The 22,685-nt window shown below is 37.1% G+C and overlaps 1 protein-coding gene across 4 annotated transcripts in view; it reads left to right on the forward strand.

The window, feature by feature from the left end:
• TASP1 (taspase 1) overlaps positions 1-22,685 on the forward strand; it is a 312,198-nt gene that overhangs the window by 243,021 nt on the left and 46,492 nt on the right. For all 4 annotated transcript variants that reach the window (XR_003548591.1, XM_027770008.1, XM_006143657.3 and 1 more), the window contains one exon: positions 15,552-15,625. Coding sequence is in view for 3 of the 4 variants with exons in the window: in XM_027770008.1 (XP_027625809.1) it covers positions 15,552-15,625 (74 nt within the window). In the remaining variant the exon portion in view is untranslated. Of the gene's footprint in view, positions 1-15,551; positions 15,626-22,685 lie in introns of those variants that run through there.

Genomic DNA, 22,685 nt, shown 5'->3' on the forward strand with positions numbered 1-22,685 from the left:
TCACAATTCTTTGCTGAGACTCGATTAACACCCATTTGGGTTAATCATGAAAATTGTAAGGTCTTTAGGACTGTCCTTTTATTTCTGGTGGTTTAATGTAATAATGCATATTTAAAGATAAACCAGGACCAGCCAGTGGCATCATGGTTAAGGTGGCTGGTCTCACATGCCTGACTGCATGGCTCATGTCTCAGACATGAAGACAGTTTGTAGAACATGTAGGGTCTGTGTGCATGCATACCCACAATCCTGTGGAGAAGAAGGAATTGCAATGTGGCCATCCCTCCATGGGTGCTTTCTCAACCTCCTCCTCACAAGTTATGTGCTGTATAGCAAAAGATAAAGATGAAAAAAATTTAAATAAAAAGAGATAAGTTATAGAATTTTAGTTCAGGTTAGTTTTTATTTTTAGTAGTTGTAAAACAATTTCTATTTTTATCTCAAGGAGCATTAAGTAGTATAAAGTGCTGATTTATGAAATAAGTGAAATCCACTTGATAAAGTTAGAGGAATGAAGTTTGTGAAGTTTACTCAAACCTGGTGAACATAGGTTACTGTCACTTATAGATACTACCAAATTACTGAATTTTTAATTTTTTTTGCTTTTAAAATGTTAAGGATGTTGTTCAGCATGTGGTAAGAAAACAAATTCAAACAATACAGAAGGATAGGAAGCAAAACATGAATGCCACCCTTTTCACTTTGTTCCCAGAGTTGCTAGTCAGTCAGTCTCTGGTTCTTATAGTTCCAGCAGGAGACACTCCTACTCTATAAAATGTGCTCATGTTTGTTTCTCAATTAGTCTGCCACTGTGACTCCATTATCCAGATAAAATGTGAATCTTCTTAGAATGCTCTGGGAGCCCTCCCCACAGGTGATTTGGTCTCTCCTTGTGCGTTATTATATCACGCAAATAGGCTTTTCTTATGAATTCACCAGGACACATCTTGAGCAGGTGTTGAACTGTCTGTGCCTCTCTCCAAGCTAGTGCTTCTTAAGATTTTTTTCCCTGAGCCTAGTTATTTGAAATGAATTTGAGCACCAGTGATACACATGGGGTTTGAAATATCTTTCTAAGCATTAGAATCACATCACTATCAAACTTTGAACCTGCCTCTGTGGTAGACTCCCAATAATTGCTGGATGAATGGATGAAGTGCCAATGACCCTTCCTTATTGATTATCTACCAGAGAGCATTTAACAGAGTTTGAATATTTATCTAGAAAAATGAAATGCCACATAAAAAAACCTTATATGCTCTTAAAAGTCAAACAATATGGGTTGGAAATGGTAGTTAATGACTAGTGTCCGAGAACAAGAAGATTTGGAGACAGATGAAATGGATCGCAGAAGACAGCTCCTGCCGACAGCCTTGTAAAAGGCTAGTTTGGACGAGTACATGCTTGCAACACCCATCCTGCCACTTCCCACTCCCCAGATCATGAGATGCTGACAAAGCCTGGCCTACAAATTACTGATTTAACGCAAAGCAAATGCTTGTCCCTGGAATGAAACAGCTGAAAAGAATTAATTTTCTCCCTGCTTTTAGAGAGAAAAAAAAAGCCAATATATTTTTACCTGCTAAAGTACAATTACATGTGCTTTCCAGGCCTCTCCAGAAGTGCTTTATTGAAACTGCTATATCCAGGGTGGTAATAAATGTATAAACAAAGGCAGATTAGGCCTTTCAGTGAGCAAAGTAGGGTTTTGTGTTTTTTTTTTTTTCCATTTTAAGTTCGTGATTAGATACAGATAATGAGAATATATGCAAATGTGTGGCATAAATAGTCAATCTCATTGTGTGGGTACATTTCTTCCTTTGTACCTTGGCATCGTCTGTGCTGGTAGGAGCTTGGTAGATCCTGTGAAGTTCAGAGATTCCTGCATTGGAATGGTTAGTAGGGAGCACTGATTATGGGGATCAATGAGAAACAGGCTCCATATGTATAAGGAAGACATTAAGCAATCCAAGCTAGAGGGCATATAGGCTCTCAGGGGTAGAAAAAGGACGTATGTTTGACCTGTGTTGGGAGTCCTTCACCTTAACAGAGTTTAGCTCCACAGTTTACCGAGGGCCTGATTCTCTGATGCACACACATCGTAACTGTTACCTTGCCATTAAGTTAGCCCCATCTTCCTTAGAGAATAACTTCCCATTTTTTCTCACTCAAGAATGTGTTCATGATACTAATAATTAAGTTAGGCATCTGATGCTGCTTCCATTTGTCTATTTGTACACTTTTGTACCTGTTTTTTTTTCCCCATCTTTTACTATGTAATGTTTCATATATTTCTAAAAGAAGGACATAATAAATTTGTAAGTTATAAAGAATAATAATAAAATGCACACCTGTGGACCTGCCACCCAGCCTACGAAATTGCCTATTACTCATAACTTTGAAGCCCCCATGTGGGCTTCTCTGATCTTAGTACTGTGCTTTCTCTCATCTTTTTTTCTGTGTTTACTCCTTGCTTTTCCTGAAAACTTTTTCATATTTTCTTTTAATATTCTTAAATGGTATATCATTTAGTTTTACTTGATGGTGAACTTTATAGTAATGACATTTTATATGATTTTTGTCTATGAGGATTTTTGTCATTTCTTACATAATTATCTGAAAGGATAGTGAGTTTCTTTATCATTTTAGACTTACCTCTATAAAATCAAACTGTCTGCAGTTGCTAGTTAGAACTAAAATATAGTGTTTTTTTTCCTTCTCTTTACAGAGCAGGCCAGAGTTCTATATTGAGTACTTATTTTGGGTCATGGTTATCAAAACATGCTGTAGTTTAAAACATAAAAAAAAATAAGATTGAATTGATGCTTCCTGGCACATTAAAAAGATAAAAGGCCATTATACTGTAAATTAAAATTCCAAACCGCCTTTTTGTTTTACTGGCATTAAAATTTGGTGAGCACATATAAACACACACGCTTCAAAGGAGCTTCATACTTGGGGCACCAGCAGTTCTACTCACTCCCATTACATGGCACATGGCTCTGTGAGCACTGATGACAAGGCATTTCTACTGGGCTCCTAGGATCATAAAAATAATTGTCAAAGAGAAGGCAGATTAGCTTTCAGGCTCATAATAGAAAAAGAGGTACTAGGAATTTGTGTCTCTGGTTGATAATTCCATCTTAAAAATGGAATTTAGGGACCAGCAGATGGTGTAATGGTTACATTGCTAGACTTCCATGTAGTAGACCACAGTTTGAGTCTAGACCAGGATTCTTAAAACACACTGGGTCCATGTATGTAATGCCCAAAATCCTGAGAAGAGAATGGAGGAGAGGGATTGTGGTGTGGTCATCCCTCCTTGCTTTCTGTGTCTCTGTCTCTCAGTCTCTCCAGCGAGTACATGCACCCTATAGCAAAAATCCCACCCCACCCCACCCCAAAAAAATGGAATTTAAACTTTCCGCTATGAGAGGGTCCAGTGCCACATTTGGAAGCTCATTGTCAGTGTCTCAGCATTGGTCAGGAATTGTTAAATCCTCATTATAGTTGCATGAGGTAGGCTGGCATATTAGCTCTTGTTTAAAGATCAGATAGCAAGAACCAAATTAAGTAATTTAGATGCAAACTGAATAAGGCAAATGTGATATTAAAACTTTTCAGTGACTAAAAGTACCATTAATTTGTTGAGGTAGTGCTGACATTGGTATTTTAGAATTTAATTTTTAAAGCAAAATTGTTGATTACAAGTAGCTATAACACACTGCTTTGTTAATAACTTTTCTTCTTTTAAATATTAGAAGTAAACTTTAAAATTTTGAAACATATTTTCATCTATACCTTTCTTTTTTTTAATTTTTTTTGGAGAGATTTTCGCTGTAGGGCGCGTGTGCTCGCCAGACAGACAGAGAGAGACATAGAGACAGAAAGCGAGAAATCACCCCCCAGGGGGGATGGTCACGCTGCAATCCCTTCTCCTCCATTCTCCTCTCGGGATCTTGGGCACGCACGCACATGCGCCCGGCGTGAGTTTTAAGCCACCGGGTCCAGGACACGAACCACGGTCGACTACGTGGGAGTCCAGCGACATAGCCATTGCGCTAACTGCTGGTTCCCTATACCTTTCTTCTTCATCACAAGAAGGATAGTTCTATTATCTAACCAAGTAATGTTTGTTTTGTTTTGGCCACAAACATAGAATACAAAGATTTTGGAATAGAATTCTAGTGATTATGTAATTCTTTGTTTGTTTGTTTTTGCCATAGGGCACATATACTCACCAGAGAGGGAAAAGAGAAGGAATGTGAGAAATCACCCCACCCCTAGGGGTGGGGTGGTAGATGGCCATGCCTCAATCCCTTCTCCTCCATTCTCCTCTTGGTATTTTGGGCATGCACACAAGCCCAGTGTGATTTTTCAAGTCCTGGGTCTGGGGCTTGAACTGCAGTCAACCATGTGAGAGTCCCATGCCTTAACTACTGTGCCACCTGCTGGCCCTGATTTTGTAATTCTTATTACTGTGGTCCTTATAAAACTCCCAGGAAAACATTTTGACAAATTTTATAGTCAGTTTTCATCTGCTCAAAGGGTAATAGAGATCACTGTAGCATGGAACAAATCTTAAAAAAATATTTGTTGAATGAATAAAATCATGTTTCAATAAAACTCATTTTACTGAGTGGTTTTCTGTTCACCAGAGAACTTCTAAGACACAGCCAGTGGCCCCCTATTTCCGTCACTTTCTAATACAATAAAATGATAAAACAGGAAGAGAATTGAAATATCCTTCAGGGCTTGTATTACTATCTGACCCACATCCCTCTCTTTTCAGTCAGCATCCTTCTTTAGTTTTGAACAAATCTGAGTGAGCCTTGAAAAGTGGGAATGATTATTTTCTTGGCTTGGTGTAACTAGGATTCTATCGAACTCTATGCTCATTGCTCCCAAGACAGTTCAGTGGTGTAAGTTTTTTGGGGAAGCCCACCAACTCAGTTACTTCCTGGCTTTAAGAGGACATATATTATAGGAATCTTAAGGATTCTATGTTGGATCAGTAAAGTTTTGTGTGTGTGTGTGTGTGTATAAAGATGAACCCCTACTGGGTTTTAAAGAATCTAACATGGGGAGAAACTCTAGAGATATTAGGAAGCTGTTCTATTTACAGTTCCTCATTCTTCCCATTTTTAAATGATTTTCTCTTTATTTAATAAGCAGTAACTTAAACACTGTGCTAAATGTCCTAGGGTCTGCCATTCGACCTAAGGTTAAGGAGCAGCAGCTGACTTGGCAAATTCCCATCCAAGATTGTTCTGATTTTAGAGCTCTGTTTTCCTTGTAAGAGAGTCTGGGACATGAAGCCAAGCAGAGAAGTTAAATGGGTGCGGGAGCCAGTGCAACTGGGGATGGTTAACAGTTGGAGGACAATATTTTTTAGGAAGTGGGAGAAGGGAAGTGGCAAAGGGCTTCTTTCTGGTTCTAGAGAGTCTGTTTGTATAGTAGCTTTAGAAGTAACCAATGACTTAAAAGCCTCTAAAAGCCAAAGCCCTATGTTGGGGCCAAGGTCTGCTCATATACTGGAGTGCCATGAAGGCGGAAATCGAATAGAATTCCTTTTGGGTATTATACCTAAGGGCAAAATCACTTGTTCCAGAGCATTATGTGCAACTTTCCAGAAAGGCTGGTGTCTAAGATTATGTACAAATCCATTTGGAATGCTCCTGTAATGACTTAAATTGTCCTTGTTGAGGGGCACAGGTGCAGCCCATCTCCATATAACTCATTCTCTGGCTCTGGGACAGGATCAATATTGTAGCCTTTTTTAACCCACATGCTTATAAGATGTGATATGTTGAGAAATCACATGGTAGAGAGGAATCCTGCCAAATCTTCATGTTCATTTGTCATATGATAAACCTACTCAGAAACTTATTTTAGTGTTCTTTTTTTAACTTACTTTTTTTCCTATTTTATTTTATTATATATATATTTTTTTCTCCCTATTTCTCACCCTCTGCTATTTCCTCCCTCCTCCCACATTATCTCAGGTGTCCACAGTTGTTTTCTATTCCCTCCCCCCCCCTTCCACATTTTATTGATTTAAATAGTTTCTTAAATAATCTAACTACTTTCAATAGCAAGTTCAGGGACCAGCAGTTGACGTAATGGCTATGTCGCTGGATTCCCATATAATCGACCACGGTTTGAGTCCCGGACCCGCTCTGAGTAGAATGAATATACTATAAAGTGGCACCTAGCTGATGCTATATAGCTTACTATGGTCATTAATTATATATTTTTTACTTTTTTTTAATTTCAAGAGAAGCAGTTTTAGTTTTAATAAATCAAAGAAATACTAAGGAACTATACTTAAAACTTAAAGCCAGAAACATGTTGGTATTCTGTTCAAATAGTAGGTACATGAACTTATTGGAAGCTCAAGACAGGACAAAAATCCTTAAAACCAGAAAACAAAGCCTAGAAGAAAATCAGCAATGTTTTAGTCAAAAGTCATAAAATTCTATTTCACCAGTTCAGTCTCATGTATTTAATCTATCTTCTGTTGTGGTTTGATCTTTCCAATTAAATTCTGGGATATAATATTCAACTCCAGACTTGTCCCCATGATTAAGTTACCATTTTCTTAGTTATTGAACTCTTATTTCTGTGTGACTGTATTTAATTTTCCTGGTATAGCACTCCCTGCAGAACTTCTTGGAGATCTGGTCTGGTGTTGGTAAATTATTTCAGGTTTTGTTTATCTAAGAATGTTCTTGTCTCTTCTTCCCATATGAAGGATAATTTTGCCAAGTACAGTATTCTTGGTTGCAATTGCTTTTTCCCTTAGCACTTTGAATATATTTTCCCACTCTTTTCTTCTTTGCATTGTTTCTAATGAGAGGTCCTCTGTTAACCTGATGGGATATCCTTTATAGGTAACTTGACGTTTCTCTCTTGCCAGACTTAGTATCTTGTCTTTGTCTGTGGTTTTGGTCAATCTGGCTATAATGCGTCTTGGAGAATATCTTTTTGGGTTGATTCTATTTGGGGTCCTTTGTATTTTGGGGACTGGGTCTTTGAATGACTCTCTAGGTTTGGAAAGTTTTCCTCAGGATTTCATGGAATAGATTGTCAATGTCCTTATGAGTCTCTTCCCGTTCTGGAATACCAATTATCCAGATGTTTGGACGTTTGATGGTATCTAGTATTGCTCATATATTATTCTAATTTTGGGGGGCAATTTTCTCAGTGTTCATGGTGGATTTTTCTAGGCTAGCTATTCTATCTTCTACATTTGAGATTTGATTTTCATTTTTTTTTTTTAAGAGTTTTTTTGCTGTAGGGCACCTGCGCTCGCCAGAAAGACAAGAGAGACAGAAAGTGAGAAATCACCCCACAGGAGGATGGCCATGCTGCATTCCCTTCTTCTCTATTCTCCTCTTGGGATCTTGGGCACACACACACACATACGCCTGCCATGAGTTTAAGCCACCGGGTCTGGGGCTTGAACCATGGTCAACTACATGGGAGTCCAGCGACATAGCCATTACGCTAACTGCTGGTCCATGAAATTCGATGTTCTGTATGATCTAGTCTACTTTTAATACTTTCAGGGAGGTTTTGACTTTCCTGTATTTTAGCCTTCATCTCTAACAGGTCCATTTGATTCTTTTTATGGCTTTTATTTTCTTTTTTTTATCTTTTAGATCTTGCAAGAATTTCTTCACCTTCTGAAGCTTGTCAGCTCCTTTCCCCTGCCTCTTTGGCAGTTCATTGTCTCTCTTCTCTTCGATCTCTGTGAGCTTTGTTACCATGAAAATTCTAAATTCTTTATCTGACATTTCCAAGAATTTCATCGTACTATCTGAGGATGAAGAGGAGTTATTATTTTTCCTCGGAGGAGAGTTATTTTCTTGTTTTTCCGTATTTCTTGTGACCCTGCAGTGATTTCTAGTCATCTGATGGATGGTGCATTTCTTCCTAATTCTTGAAGTTCAATCTGAGCATTCAGAGGCATGCAGAAGGAGGCATGCAATCTCTCTTCCATTCCATTTTCGCTCTTTGTGCATCAGAATCAGTGGGAATAGAGGAATATTCTGACCTTAATTGTATTCAGATGTTTAGATCCTGATCACTTGGACACATAGTATGTATGAGTAGAAATGAGTGGGGGAGACATTTCAGCAGAAAATCTTCATTTTAAGTCTCTGAAAGCAATATTTCACTGCTGAAATTTAGGATCTGTGTGGCATGTTCTTAATATTTTCTAAAGGAGATCTTTTCATGACCTGGGCATTTCTAGTAGCCTTACACTTCTCTAGATTTTGACCTTCTAAAAAACATAAGTTCTTCAGGTCAGTAGTAGAGGTTGTAAACAATCATCGGCCATGACCAAAAAAAAAAAAATTAAAAAGGTCATTAATGAAAGAACAGATACTTTTCCAAGTGGAAATGAGCTTGACCTTGACAACACCAAAGACTGTCATAGCCAGCACTTTCACAAGCTCCAACTTGTCACTCTAGGCCATTCATTTACTTTGCATTTTGCCTGAGTTCATGATCTCCCACATGCACTCACTACATGTGGAAAAAACATCTGTACTATGAAGTAGCTCTTCCAAATTGGTTGCATTGTTAAGATTTTTTTTTTGAGAGTTTTGTTTTTGTTCCCCCCTGCTATAGGGCGTGTACATTCGCCAGAAAGACAGAAAGAGACAGAGAGACAGAAAGCGAGAAATCATCCCCCAGGGGGAATGGCCACACCACAATCCCTTCTCCTCTATTCTCCTCTCGGGATCTTGGGCATGCACGCACACACACCCAGTGTGAGTTTAAACCACTGGGTCCGGGACTTGAACCACAGTCAACTACAGTTCAGAGACATAACCATTACGCTAACTGCTGGTCCCGTTAGGGTCATTTTTAACATACTTTTACCATTAACTTCAGTTTTTAAGGTATGGAACAATTTCAGATCTAGTCCCCCGACATTAGGGAACAAGTAGTAATTTTCCTTTGTATAACCAAATTCAAACAAACCTTGTACCATGCTTTTCTGTGTTTTAATTGCAAATCAGGACTTAACTTAAAACTACCATAGTTAGTCATGCATATGCCTTCCAATATGCAATTAATCTGTTTCTAGTTCCTCGCAAATTAAAAACTGCTTCAGTGAATATTCAGTGAATATCATTATAAATTTTATATATGTATAAAGGGCATGGCTGTATACTAAATACCTAGAAATAGAATTATTGGGTCAAAATTTTGATAAATATGGTCAATCCTCATTATTCCTGGATTCCATATATGTTTATTTGCCTCCTTGCTAACATTTGTTTGTAATCACCAAATCAGCATTTTTGGCATGTTTATGGCCATTTCTGGATATGCACAGAGCAGTTAGTATTTTGTCACCTGATGAACATGTTCCCAGCTAAAATGAGCAAGATGACACTCTACCATCTTGTTTAAGCTCTTATACTATTAATTTTTGCTTTTTGTTGATGATTTGCTGTTTAAAATGGTCTTAAGAATAGTATTGGAGTACTTCTTAGTGTTACAAAGTATAGAAAGGAGGTGGTTCCTAGGGAGAAAATGTGCATATTGGATAAGCCTCATTCAGGCACAAGTTATATTGATGTTGGCTGTGAATTCACTGTTAACAAATCGATAACATGGTACATCTAGAAAAAGGAAGAAGAAATTTACTGATATGTATATGAGGCTGCTCCAGAAAAGATATATGAAGCTATAGAAAAGATGGAAGATTTGTGGTTGATAAAATGACACCAATAGAAAAATACATAAAAGACAGCATCACTGTGAGACCAAAAGCCAAAACAATTTATAGGCACATTATCCAGGGCCCAGAAAATATTAAGCTCTTCTTGCTAGTGCTTTATTATTAAAAAAAAAAGCCCTGTGTATAATTAAGTACTTGTAAGAAATGTATATTAAATAAAGTTTCTTTAAGCAGAAACACACATAAAATAATTTATTGGTAAATTGTTGAAATGTTATGACCAGAGACTCACAGGGGTCTCTCTTTCCCCTAAGAGCAATGGCTCAGTGATTGCTAATTCAATATCACAATCTTACAGAACTTAGCTACTACAAATTGTGAGAATGTATTTACGAATGGTCATACTTCCATCGTCATTATATAAGACTCCTTCTAGCTAACGCAATGTTATTTCAAACCTTTCAATATCTGAAACCTGATACCGGAGTAATGGCATTTTGTTATTTTAATTTGCATTTCTTTTAGTATGAGTTATGTAGAACATTTTTTCATATGATTTAAAGCCATTTATATTTCCTTTTGTTCATATACTTTTTGCTTTCTCTTTGGTTATTTGTCTTTTTCTTGAGTTGTAGGAATCTTTATATATTAAGAAAATTAGCCCATTGTCTGCGCTATATAAATGCAAATATTTTCCCAAATTTGTCATTCATCACTTTATTTTGTTCCCCCATGTGGTAAAAGAAAATACTATAAACATTTTTAATGTACATTAATCTTGGCCATCTTTTATGGTCTCTGGGTTCTGTTATAATTTTAAAAGCCTTCTTTAAGAGATAATAAAATGTTTTAAGGGTTGTATTTGGTACTTGTGTTTGATCTTTTGTGGCCCTTTGGCATTTGTGAGGAATTTAATTTTCTTAATATGTCATACTAATTATAAATCTTTCTCTTTTTTAAAAAAATTATTTAATGGGAGAGTAGAGAGAGAGAGACACACCACACAGACAGACAGACATCCACAAGAGGGTCTCACTCCATGATCTCCTCCCAGTAGCCAGGATCATGGGCCTGAGCATTCACACTCAGCATGTACAGTATGACCTGGGAACTGAGCCCCACCTTCCATATGGCCTCCAGCACTGCTGAGTGTTGTCCCACCACTGTTCACCACAACTGGCTTTATTACAATTCTTTCTCATCCATGTTGAGTAAATTTCAGAGTAATAGAATAATTAAAGACCAGTAGGCTTTGGGATCCAAAAGACCAGCTTGAATTCCAATTTATGCCCTTATGAAAATGACCTGAGCTATGCTCCTTCCTTTCTCTGAACTTCAGGTTCCTCATCAGGTTTTGCTGAGTTCTGCTAGGAAAGATAATGGTTGGTACATGCTAGTTCTTCAACGTCACTTCCCCCTCTCTGCTTCCCGTAAGTCCTCCCCCAAAATATAATTTATTACATGAACTTGCATTATACATGAACTAAAAATGGTAAAATAGTTTCTTCTGGGAAGTATTCTATAATTTAAGTTGTAGATAATCCCTTCTAAGTTTTTGAAGCTAGCTTGAGCCAATAACTGATCACTATATGCTGACTTGAATTATTGGTATTAAAAACATGTCAGTATAGGGACCAGCAGAGCGTGTAGTGGTTCCTTTGCTGGTCTCCCACATAGCTGAATGCAATTTGAGTCTTGGACCTGGTGGCTTGAAACTTAGACGTGGCACGTGTGCTTGCTTGCCCAAGATCCTGGGAGGATAATGAAGGAGAAGGGATTGTGGTATGGCCATCCCTCCTGGGGAATGATTTCTCACTTTCTCTCTCACTGTATCTGTCTCTTTCTCTCTCTGGTGAGCACATACACCCTAAGGCAAAGACCTCTACCATGAGGAGGCCGCTAAGATAAGCAGCATTTTCTGTTGCTATGGAACAGAGATGATCTCTCTGTGGAATTAAACGAGTGAATGTCTGAATGAAGACTGGACATCTGACCTCGTCCTCTCCATCCAGCTCAGGAATGGGGCCCTGCATGTACCATCACATTCTTGGAGGAGGAAGTAGTATGTGTTCATCATGCATGCTTTGGAGATGAGATCATCTTCATCTGAGGATAGGAAGAGGGAGGATTTTTTAAAAACTGAATGACAATTTGGACAAGCAGTTGTTTTAAACTCTGAAGAGCCAGCTCTTTGCAGAACTTCTTGTCTGTGGTTTGGTGACAGAACTGGGGTTCTTCTGTATGGTTCTGAATGAATTCCTTTTCTCTCTGTCACAGATTTTCATATGAAACAAAGAGATAAAAATTAACTTCCTAGAAAGTTAGTAAGACATGAAATGCTTTGAAGCATGAGTCCTCAAGATAAGTAAAGTGGACATATCAACAGTAGTGAGAAATAGAACACTGAGGCCGAGTAATATTTCACTGGGATCTACAAGAGGGGAAGTATCATTTTTTGAGCACCTGCTCTGCGTCCAGAGCTGTAGCTGGCACTTTCATCTTCATCTGTATATTTTATCATCACGGGCATGGGTAATTTTTCTTTTACTTGTAGGTATTTTGTAGATTATAAGTTAAGGCATATTCTCAAAGATGTGTAGCTACTATATGCTGACTTGAATTATTGGTATTAAAAACATGTCAGTATAGGGACCAGCAGAGCGTGTAGTGGTTCCTTTGCTGGTCTCCCACATAGCTGAATGCAATTTGAGTCTTGGACCTGGTGGCTTGAAACTTAGACGTGGCACGTGTGCTTGCTTGCCCAAGATCCTGGGAGGATAATGAAGGAGAAGGGATTGTGGTATGGCCATCCCTCCTGGGGAATGATTTCTCACTTTCTCTCTCACTGTATCTGTCTCTTTCTCTCTCTGGTGAGCACATACACCCTAAGGCAAAGACCTCTACCAAAAAAAAAAAAAGTTAATATACTGCATCACCATTTTTTAAAGGGGAATATGGGATAATAAATGCTTGTGAAACAGTGAAGAATGAATTTCTAGACACTGAATTATTCAAGAACTCATAATCTGTGTATCTAAAAACTTTATTGGAAGCCCTTCAATATAAAAACAATTATTTGGTGAATTCAGTGGAGGCACCCTAATTTATCCTTTTGTGTATAAATATACAATAAATATGTATTATATATTCTGCAAGTAGGCTGTGTTATAGGGAGAACAATGCATTTTAGAATTATTAAAATTGCATTAAGAAAATAAAGTGCAGTGTTTTTATCTTTCATTTTATTACAAGATGACTTTATTTTCATGTATTTTTCTTGGCTAAGTTCTGAGCAGTTGCCAGCTTAGTATTTGGGACATAAGGGGGAAGTTACAATGTTAGAAATGCCTTAACTTTGTATTTCAGTACAACTCGTTGTTCCAGCTCCCGGGAACTTCAATAAGACTTGAGCGCCTTTGGTCTATTAGGCAATTTAGAATATCCCAGACCTTCCTCTAGATTTCAAGATTCTTGAAGTTCAAAGCAGATGTGTGTGGAAGAAAAAACATCTGGTGAAGAGAACTTGCTTCATTGCGTGACACTGCTTTCCTGCACTCTTCAGCAAAGCGTCTGTTGAGCAGGTTGGCAGGTTTGATAATTAATGATGAGGAACTGAGCCATGTTGCTAAGGAACTCAGTTTTGCCTCTTACTGCTTTCTTCTTCCCTCCCATTTCTGGCAAAGCCATTAGAGTCTAGGATCACTGATCACACAGTTGTGTCTCAATACAAGCACTTGTTTTCAGATTTAATTAGCTCAGGGATGTAAACAGATGGATGGCTTGGGAAAGAGAAGATTTAGTGTTGAGCAGTGTAATTTTATCATTAGGAACTTTTGAAATTTCTATTGGAAAAGCATATCAAAACTTTAAAAATGCCTTTAAAAACTCAGAATTTTCAAAGTATGTACTTGAAGGTGACGGAGTTTTGTGTGTATCCTTGTATGTTGCAAGAAGGACATTATATAGTACTAAAGGCTGATTTAGCAAGAATAGTAAGACACTCATGAGTACTTTTCTTAGATTCATCCATTGTTTTCATTTTCTCCTGTTTGTGTTTGTATTTGCTTTGCTTTGCTTTCCTTTCTGTTCCTTTCCGTTCCTTTCCTCTCTTTCTTTTCTTTTCTCTTTACTTCTTTTTGGGATGTTTTAGTTATCAATTCATGCTTTTGATATTAAAATGCTTTTCAAAAAATGTTCATTTTTTATTTCTTCCGAGAGTGACAGACAAATAGACAGACACTCCCAGGAGGGTCTTCACAACACCATTCATCCCCAGCTGTTCTGGATCACAGGCATGTGTGTGTGCCTTCCCAGTGTGTTCAAGGAGGTATCAGAACATGATCCCAGGACCTTTCCATGCGGGTCCAATTGCACCACCACTGGGCTGCGACTTGGCCACCCGTTTATCTTCTCATCCTCATTTCTTCCTTTCCTCTCTGCCCTCCCCCTCACCCCTCAACACACATTTAAATGTGAATTTAATTTTTCCTGGATTCTGTGGGAGCAGCTCTACTCCTAGTGCATTTCCTAAGAACAAGTCATTGTTCTGAGTAATCACAGTGTACTTTTCAAATTCATAATGTTAATATCGCTGCAACATTACTCTCTGATGCATAGTCCTTTGTCACAGTTCATCAATTGTCTCAATATTGCTCCTTGCAACTTGTCCTCTCAACCCCAGGACAGAATACAATTTAGGACAACACTTACTTGGTTGCCATGTCTCCTTTGAACAGGAATAGTTTTTCAGTTTTGTGGGTTTTTTTTTTATGACATTTTTGAAGATTTCAAAATTTAGTAGAGTGTTGCTATTTCAGATTTATTTGGTGTTTTGTCATTCAATTTTGTTTATGTGTGTTTGGCAGGAACAGTACAGAAGTGGTTTTGTACCTTACACTGTCTTGTTAAAAAATACATTAGCTTCCATCATTTCGTTAAGTTGGAGTTCCTCACATTTTTTCAATGAACTGTCACTTTCCCTTTTACTTAATAACAACTTGGTGGAGAGATAGTTTGAGATTTTATAAATAGCCTGTCCCTCTTCAAATTTATGCCCGTAAGTTTTAGCAACCACAGTGATTTTTCTAACTCTATTATTTCTCTGTATTTATTAGTTAGCATTCCATTGCAAAGAAGAGTTTTATCTTTTTCCCCACTTATTCGTTTAATTTTTTGGATTAGTATGGGCTCATTGGTTCTTACTTTATTTCATGGTTATAGTTCATTATTTCCTATTTCTTTTGATAAACACAGATTTGGCTAGTAGGAACTCTTTAGCCCTACTCCTAGGTCATTTTAATAAATCTTCATTCTTTGAGCAGTTCCTTACTGTCTGATGTAACATGATATTCTAGATTTATTCTTTAATTTCTCTGTCCCAGCTCTGGAGTAGACAAGAATCTTAGTTCCTTGTTATGGAGAATGATGTTTAGAAACCAAGACCTGGTGTGTGTGTGTGTGTGTGTGTGTGTGTGTGTGTGTGCACGCGTGTGCACGTTTATAAAAGAAACTAGGCAATGGAGTATTACATTTACTAATAATTGTATACAGTACGTATGAGTGTATGTATGTATGTGTTTAATGTTACAAGTTTCAAACAGTAGAGCATTTATTTCACATGTAATAATTATAAGTTTTGACAAGAAAGAAATACATTTTTCATTTCACAGTAAGTGGCATTACACAGTTTTGAGTACTAAATCATCTTGACATTTATGAAGGAGCAAATGGAAAGTAGGGAACTGAGTGTGTTAAATATAAAGCTATCTTTAACTGTTCTATTAAAAAACAAAGATTTATTTTCCATCCATGATCTGAATGTGCCTATTTGTGTTCTCTTTTATGGTAGTGGAATTTCTGTGGAGCCACACCACAGAGAGCATGTGTGTTGGATATATGTCAGCCCAGGATGGGAAAGCCAAGGTAAGTGGGAAAAACTGGGTCATAACCTGAAAACCTTATAGCCATTGCATAAACCTTCACCCAGCTAAATGGATATGGATGATTATTTTTTCTGCATCTCTTGGGCAATAGCTCTGTGATCTTTATAAGAATCTGATTATGAACAGTTCATGATCTCAAAGAAAAACAGCAGCTCCTGTTTTTGTTCTTGGTCATGAAACAAGGAGGAATGAGGAAAAAAATCTCCTCCCTACCCACATTTTGCTCCTCTTCTGCCAGTATAAAAAATTGGAAGAATGGAAATTGCAAAGTGAGAAGAGAAAGTGGGGATAAACCTGATGAGCTGACATGATGAGTGATTCTGTAAAAAATATGGGAGTAGATAAAGGAAACTGGGACAAAGTAAGGTTAACCCCTGGAAAGCGTTCCTCCATTTTGGTTGGCATAAGTGGCCAATATGATGCAAGTGTGAGCCAGCTCATCCCTGGTGTGTTCTGGTGTGCCCTGGCATGGTGTTTTTATGGGCAGAGTCGAAGTTACCCTATGTGCCACTTGCGGCACATGTCCCTTAGGGTCACAACAATCGCATAGGCATCTACACATCACTTCTTGAGTGACTTGACTTCTGGACTCATGATGATTGAGCTGGGGAGTAAGAAATGTAATTTGTGGATTTTATTTTATATTGGTCTCATGTTCTTGTTCATAAAACTTTGGAAACAGCTGTGGCATATGATGTTTACTTGGCATTAAAGTACTTCAATTGCAAAGCTGTGAAGTTGGGCAACCTCTTTTTAAAAGGAAGTGATTTATTTTGTGCATCGGGAATTATGAAAGAAGGAAGCTTCTGACATAAACCATCTGATATGGATGGAGTCATTAAAGAGTAAATGTAATAAGGAATAGTTTATTGCTTATTTTTCATAAAATACCCATCTAAATTAACCTCTGTGTGTCAGTGTTAAGAGTATTGTTTTGGACAAGGATTGGCTCATATTCATGAAACTATCACAGAGATCCCTACCACCTTCTTCGTTTCATTCTCACGTGGTACAATATTCATATTGTCTGAGTATACCTATTTTATCAGAGACTAAATAAAGATCACTTTGTTTAATAATTTATAGAAAAGCAAATTTTAATTGCCTATCTTAAAAGATGATCTAAGTGTTTAGAGCAGTACTGTCTAATAGAATTTTCTGTGACTGAAATGGTCCATCTTTGTTGTCCAACAGAATGACCACTAGCCCTATGTGACTTTTGAACACCTGAAATGTGACTACTGTGGTGGAGGAATGAAGTTTAAATTTTACATAATTTAAATATTTGTGGCCATGTATGTGGTTAGTGGCTACCATATTGAACAACACAGATGTAACGAATGAATGGAAAAATAGTTATTCGAAAAATATTTCGAAAATATTCTTTCCTACTCAATGTCAGAATAGTTCCCTAATGTAAAACAAGCCTGCTAAGCTCCAGGACTCTTTGCACAAGAATGGCTTGCAGCCATTTAAGTTTTCCTCTCCTTACATGTTTCTAAACTAAGATTGCTTTTTAATAAAAGATCATGTATGAGGTATACTTTAGCACCAAAGCCAGTCTGGTGGAGTATGATCATGTTACTAAGTCCTTAGTGTGGAAATGTTATCATTGCTGATGGTCTGTGGAATACAACTTGCAATTTAAAATGAAATATGGATAGTGAAGAGAGTAAAGAGTCCTGCATTGAGCTCAAAGATACGTGGTCTCCAGTTGTATTATTTGACAACTGTTAGATGTGTTTTTCTTATTTAGTTCTGCCTCATCTGGAGGCAGAACTAGAGAGTTGAAAGACACCTCTCTGAGGCATGGTGGCCTTTTATCAAATGCAAGGCAGTTGCAGCAGAAAGCTGGGAAAAAGTGAAAGATTAAAAAGAAACCTCTCTCACCCTTCAAGATGTACAGGGCCTTCAGAAGCAGCAAAGCAGTTGCTGAATGCTGGTACCCGGGTGGCAAGGTAAAGAAATATTCCATGACACAAAAATCTCAGGGAGGTTATGAATAGCATAAAGAATTCCTTAGCAATGTAGGAAGCCAATGGCTGGGCTTTAAACAGAAGAAATCTGCCATGGTTAGAATGATGATAGCTGGGCTATATGAACAGAGAAGTCTCTGGAGTCTCAATAGGATTCAGATCCCAAATCTTACATAGGGAAATTTCTGATTCAGACACTAGCAGGTGTGCCATTTTCTTAGGATAGCTATTATTAATTAAAAATATTATTTGCTCCCCTTTTACATGCAATGTCTGTCATATAATGAAAATTATGAATTCACTGAAAAAGTAGGAAACTATGATTTGCACTGCAAACTAGTGAATAGTGGGAACCAGCAGTTAGCATAATGGCTATGTTGCTGGACTCCCACGTAGTCGACCGCGGTTCGCGTCCCAGACCCGGTGGCTTAAAACTCACGCCGGGCACGTGTGTGTACGTGCCCCAGATCCTGAGAGGAGTAATGGAGGAGAAGGGATTGTGGCGTGACCATCCCACCTGGGGGGTGATTTCTCACTTTCTGTCTCTCTGTCTCTGTCTGTCTGGCGAGCGCACGCGCCCTATAGCAAAAACCTCTAAAAAAAAAATCTAATGAAAAAAACCTAGTGAATAGTTTACTCACACATGATTCAGATGTTATAATTAGCAGAAGACAGTAAAATAATTATAACTATAAAACAAAAAAAGTGGAATTGGCATAACTGAAAAATTAGAAAAGAATTAGAAAGAAAGAATTTATTTGATGAGTTTAACAGGGGACTGTGATGAAAAATATGATTAGTGAAGTGAGAACCACTAAAAATTTGCTCAAACTTAAGCACAAAAAGGAAAATGAACTTAAGCCACTAAAGATAATGTTGAAAAACTGTTGGATTCTGACAAATAGTTTAAAATATGTGCAACTGAAATTATACAGTGGTAAGATTTTATATTGTTTGTGAATAGTATAATAGTGTTTGAAGGTAGATTGTGGTAAGTTAAGGATTCTTATTTAATCTCTAGAGTGACATATTTATATAATAATAAAGTTATAGCTATAGCTGAAAGTTATAGCTGATACAAGATATTAAAAAAAAAATACGTGGCCCAAATATAGGAAGCAATGGAGGAATGGAAAAGCAAAGAACATGAGTCAAATAGAAAGAAAGATGGAAAAACACTTAATTTTAACCATATCAGTAATTACACTAAATGTAAGTTTACCAAACACTCCATTTAAAAGGAAGAGATTTCCAGAATGAATAAAGAACACACCACCTAATATATGCTACTTATAAGAAATGAACATTATATAGAGAGACTTGGACAAAATTAATAGTAAATGTGCACCTTGCAAGCATTGAGCATCAGAAAGCTAGTGTGATTATGTTAACATCAGATTTAGAAGATATTATGATATAAAGTAGGACATTGTATGATCATAATATAGTCATGATCATAATATAGTCAATTGATAAAAAAAGACATAAACATTCTAAATGTATAGTATTCTGTGACAGCCTTCATTGTTTTCTCTTCTTTTGATAACTCCCTTTTGTGTACCTTTTAATATAATGAAAATATATCTGAATCATAGGATGAAATTAAAAGATTAAAGAGAAAGTATATCTGTCAATGTTTTATGATAGAAAAGAAAGTTTGAAATATTGGGTCATTGGAAAAGTGATGAGTCATTTTCTGATGGAAAAACAGAAAAATACTCCATGACTTTTCCAACAACCCAATAAATGAGGTAAGTTTCCATCTTAAGAAGATTTAAGGAAAATCAATACAATATATTTCAGAGAAACAAAAGAAAAAATTACTGTAGAAAGCAAATAAAAAGAGAAAACCAACAAAGTCAGAAATTGATTCTTTGAAAAACATTAGTAAAACTGGTAAAACTCTAGAAAGAATGATCAGGAAAGAATGAGCAAAGACACAAATTACCAGTCTCAACATGGGTCAGCCTTGTGGCTCCAGCAGTTGGGCCCTGTGCATAGGGAGCCGGATTCCACATGGCTGACTGTGGTTTAAATCCCAACCCTGGAACTTGGAAAAACATGCTGGTGTGTGGTCTGTGTGTGTGTACCTTATGTCCTGATGGGATGGAGAACTTGAGGAAAATGTATTACATGATGACCATACCCCATGTGGGGATACTTCCTCTCTCATTCTCTCTGATGAGTATTTGTGTCCTCTGGTAGTGGGAAGAGAGCGAGGAAGAAAGAAAGAAAATATCAATGTAGGATCACAGACTCTACAGACATTAAACGGATAATTTTACTGATAGATTCAGCAACTTGGTGAAATTTATAACTGCATTGAAAAAAAATTAACGAATTAAACACAAAACAGAAAAACTGAATAAGAAAAAAAAAATTTGCAAATCATGTAATTGGTAAGGGACCTGCATACAGAATGTATAGAGAATTCTTGTAACTCAATTCTTATAATTCAGTATTTTACTGGAATTTGTAACCGGTTCAGTAAAGCAAGTAAAGAAATTAAAACAAAAGTTGGAAAGGAAGTAGCAACAACTGTAATTATTTTTAAATGACATGGGCTGTATCTAACAAAAAATGTGCAAGACCTTTCTCCTGAAATTGCATAAACCTTACTGAGAGAAATAAAAGAAAACTTAAGTAAATGGAGAAATATACCATGTTCATGGATTGGAAATCTCAATGATGTTAAAGTAGTAATTTTTTTTTCCTAAATTCATCAATTGATTCAAATCAATCCTTATCAAAATTCTAGCAGATATTTTCAAGTAAGAAAATTACTAATGGAGGTGAAATTTTATATGGACATTAAAAGAACCTGGAATCACAAAATCAACTTTAAAAAATATCAAAGTTCTAAGACTTACACTACCAGACTAGAACTCACCATAAAGCTACTATAATCAAAGCAGTATTCCCTGAAAGAAGAAACAATCCTAACTTCATGTTTGTGTTGATATGAAGTAGGAATATCTTTTCACTCTTCTGTAATTTCACAGCATTCTAGGGAAGGAAATCACCAGATTTACTGATGTAGCAGGGTCCACCAGACACTGCAAAAATTATCAAAACATTATCTCAAAATAGACATGGGAATGTTTATCTCAAGGAACCATATTTATCCAGTGTGGATATTCAGAATAATCACTAGCAATTTGAATGCTGTTTATCATCAGATAAAACAGTTGTTTTTACAATAAAGATTTTAAAAATAAATAATGCACTATACATTCAACAACTTTAATAAATTATTTTAAAACATGAAAGGGAAAATTTGGTGGACATTTGTATTTCCTAATTGTTTATATATTTTAAGCTTTAGTTAAAATCTACATTTGTTATTATTATCACACAAGAAAGAGAGACAGAGAGAGATAGAGAGAACAAGCACATTCTCAGCAGGGTTACACCACACCTGTCAGGATTTTGTGTGAGCTCATACGCACACATACACACATACACACACACACCTCTAGTGATTTGCAACTTGCTGGAGTTGGGATTTGTACTGTGGTTTGCCATGCAGAATCTGGGTCCTAGTGTATAAGTGTTGCTCAGTGGGGCCAGCCTTCTACCATACCTTTAGAAAAAGCCAAAGACATGGGACCAGCAGATGGCACAGTGGTTTTAATCCTGGACTCCCATATGGCTAACTGTGGTTCAAGTCCAGAACTAAGTGGCTTGAAAGTTATGCCAGGCATGTGTACATGAATGCCCAAGATCCCTGGAGAAGAAAATATTGCAGTGTGGCCATCTCCCCAGGAGGTGATTCTTCACTTTCCCTCTCACCGTTTCTGTCTCTCTCTCTCTCTCTGTTTCTCTGGCAAGCCCATGTGCCCTGCAAAAATCTCTTTAAAACAAAAAGACTTTATGTTGATAATTGAAGCCAGGCACAAAAGAGTACTTAGTAAATTATTCCACTTATATGAAGTTTCAGAACTGGCAAAACTAAAGTATGGTAAATCCAAATCTTAATTGCTTTAAGAAAGGGGTAAGGAGAAAGTTGTAGGATAATAAAAAATATTCTATATTTAAAATTTTTAATTTAATTCTGGTATCATGGGTATACAGATGGTCAAAAGTGGACTGGATCCATGGTCTAGTTGTGAAGGGAACTGGATCCCACATGACCAACTGTGTGGTTTGAATCCCATTGTGAGGATCTTTCTCTCTCTCTCTCTCTCTGGGTCTGTCTGTCTCTCTCTGGTGTGTGCCCTCACAGGGGAAAGTCATCAGATCCTTTACTTAACATCTATGCATTTTAATGTTCTCAAGTTATACTTTTTTTTTCTTTTATTTTTGCTATAGGGTGTATGCTCTTATCAGTAAGAAACAAAGAGAGAGAGATGTTGCGGGGGAGAGTGAGAAATCACTCACAACCCCCAGGGGACATAGCCACACTAAAAGCCTTTTTTCCAACAGTCTGCTTTTAGGACATTAGGCACACATGCCTAAAAACGTGTTTTTCAAACCAGTGTGTCTAGACTAGAACCACACCATCGGCCATATGGGATCCAGTCACCTTAGCTTTCACACCATACTTTTTTACTTGTTGTAAGTCTTTTTAAAAGGGGCCAGGTGGTTGAATGTATGGAAGAAAATGAAAAGAAAAAAAAATTTTTTTAAATAAAAGGAAAAAAAAAGAAAGGACCAGCAGGAAATATGGTGGTTAAAGACTCTGGATTCCCACATGGCTGACCATGGTTCTATTCCAGGACCTGGTGGCTTTCTCACTTCCTCTCTCTCTCTCTCTCTCTCTCTCTCTCATTCTCTTCCTCTCTGGTAAAATTTAAATAAGTTGATAGATAAGTTAAATAAAATAATTCTTTTTAAAAAATTATATTATTAAGACCATGTATTAAAAAAGGCAGTGACATGTAATGATTCAGAGAATGGACTTTGGAGTTAGGCTTGGATTTTGATTCTGGAACCCCTGCTTTACAACCTGGAGCAGTTTACAGCTCTGACTCTTAGTGCCCTTTTCTTTCTTTCTCCCCCTCCCTCCCTTCCTTCCTCTCTCTCTCTCTTTCTTTTTTTGTTTTGTCATAGAGCACACACACT

This window comes from Tupaia chinensis, unplaced genomic scaffold, assembly GCF_000334495.1.
Source record: "Tupaia chinensis unplaced genomic scaffold, TupChi_1.0 Scaffold000101_1, whole genome shotgun sequence".
Lineage (NCBI taxonomy): Eukaryota > Metazoa > Chordata > Mammalia > Scandentia > Tupaiidae > Tupaia > Tupaia belangeri.